General features: G+C 62.6%; 1 protein-coding gene across 1 annotated transcript in view; it reads left to right on the forward strand.

Moving 5' to 3' along the window:
* CSF1 (colony stimulating factor 1 (macrophage)) overlaps positions 1–904 on the forward strand; it is a gene marked incomplete at its 3' end in the record, with an annotated part of 6,089 nt that extends 5,185 nt beyond the window's left edge. The window contains exons 3-5 of the mRNA XM_009886535.1: positions 63–125; positions 440–619; positions 727–904. Coding sequence (XP_009884837.1) covers positions 63–125; positions 440–619; positions 727–904 — 421 coding nt within the window. The remainder of the gene's footprint in view (positions 1–62; positions 126–439; positions 620–726) is intronic.
* Positions 905–1,237: the final 333 nt, after the last annotated feature.

Here is a 1,237-nt window from a genome sequence, read left to right on the forward strand (position 1 = left end):
CACCCCCCCCCCCCCGCCACCCGGGGTGACCCCGGGGGTGACATCCCGTGCTCTCCTTCCAGGCTGACACCCAGATGCAGCACCCGGGCAGGGTCTCCTTCAAGTTCATCAACAAGACGAAGCTGGTGAGTGGCTCCTTGCTGGGCACTGGGGGGACGGGGACCAGGGCTGGCTGGTGCACGGGGTCCTCAGTCTCCCCTCTCTTGTCCCCATTTAGCGGGAGACAGCCCAGGAGGGACCCATCCTGCCCGGCTGGGTGGCTGAGTCCCAGCTTGGGCATCCTGTGGCACCATAGAAAGTCATTTTGTGCGGCTCTGTGCCTCAGTTTCCCCCCGGCAGAGTGGGACGGGCAGTGTTACCTCTGCTCAGCCAGTAACCAGGCTCGGTTTTTTTGTTTTTTTGTTTTTTTTTTGGGGGGGGGGGGTCCACGTCGATGCAGAATGATCCCGTCTGCTACGTGAAAGCCGCCTTCCCTCTGCTGGGCAAGATCCTGGAGCGGACGGAGTTCAAGGAGAACTCGTCCAACGCCAAGAAGATGCAGATGGTGCGCAGGATGTACAGCCGCATCGATGAGAACGTCGACCCCTGCATCAGGGAGGAGGATGATGAGGAGAGGAAGGTACGGCGTCCCAACCCTGCCCTGGGTGCTGCGTGGTACCCGGTGGAGGTGACATCGGGTGCCCGGTGTGGTCCCGAAGCCGACGCTGAGCCTGGCTTTTCCTCCAGCTCTCGCAGATGTGCTTCGAGGAATTCACCACCTCCCCCTACGAGATGCTGGTGCTGGTCAAGCACTTCTTCCAGGACATCAACCAACTACTGCAGAACCAGGAGACCTTCGAGAAAGACTGTAGTCAGGTCTACCGCAGGACCTGCCCGGAACCCAAGAAAGCCGAATCCTCCCCAGGTAAGATGCTGAGGCTTTGCCTTTGCCCGGCAAACCCATGCCGGGCTGGAGGAGCTTGGGCTCGCCTGCATGGAGCAGCTTGACAGCCGTGCGTGCCCGTCCGTGGGCACACGCGGGCGCCGTGGGCACAGCACGTGTCTGCCTTGGTCCCCGTCTCTGTCGCTCGGCTGGTGGCCGTCCCCGCGGGGTGGCCTTGGCGGTGTGTCGGCGAGCTCTGCGTCTGTCTCTGGGGTGAGCCGGGGTTGGGAGAAGGAGCTGGCCACCCTCCGGAGGTGGGATTTTGGGGCCGAATCCTGCTGGGAACAAGGCCAGAGAGAGATGCTGAGGGGGAAT

This window comes from Charadrius vociferus, unplaced genomic scaffold (assembly GCF_000708025.1).
Source record: "Charadrius vociferus isolate BGI_N301 unplaced genomic scaffold, ASM70802v2 scaffold1716, whole genome shotgun sequence".
Taxonomy (NCBI): Eukaryota; Metazoa; Chordata; class Aves; order Charadriiformes; family Charadriidae; genus Charadrius; species Charadrius vociferus.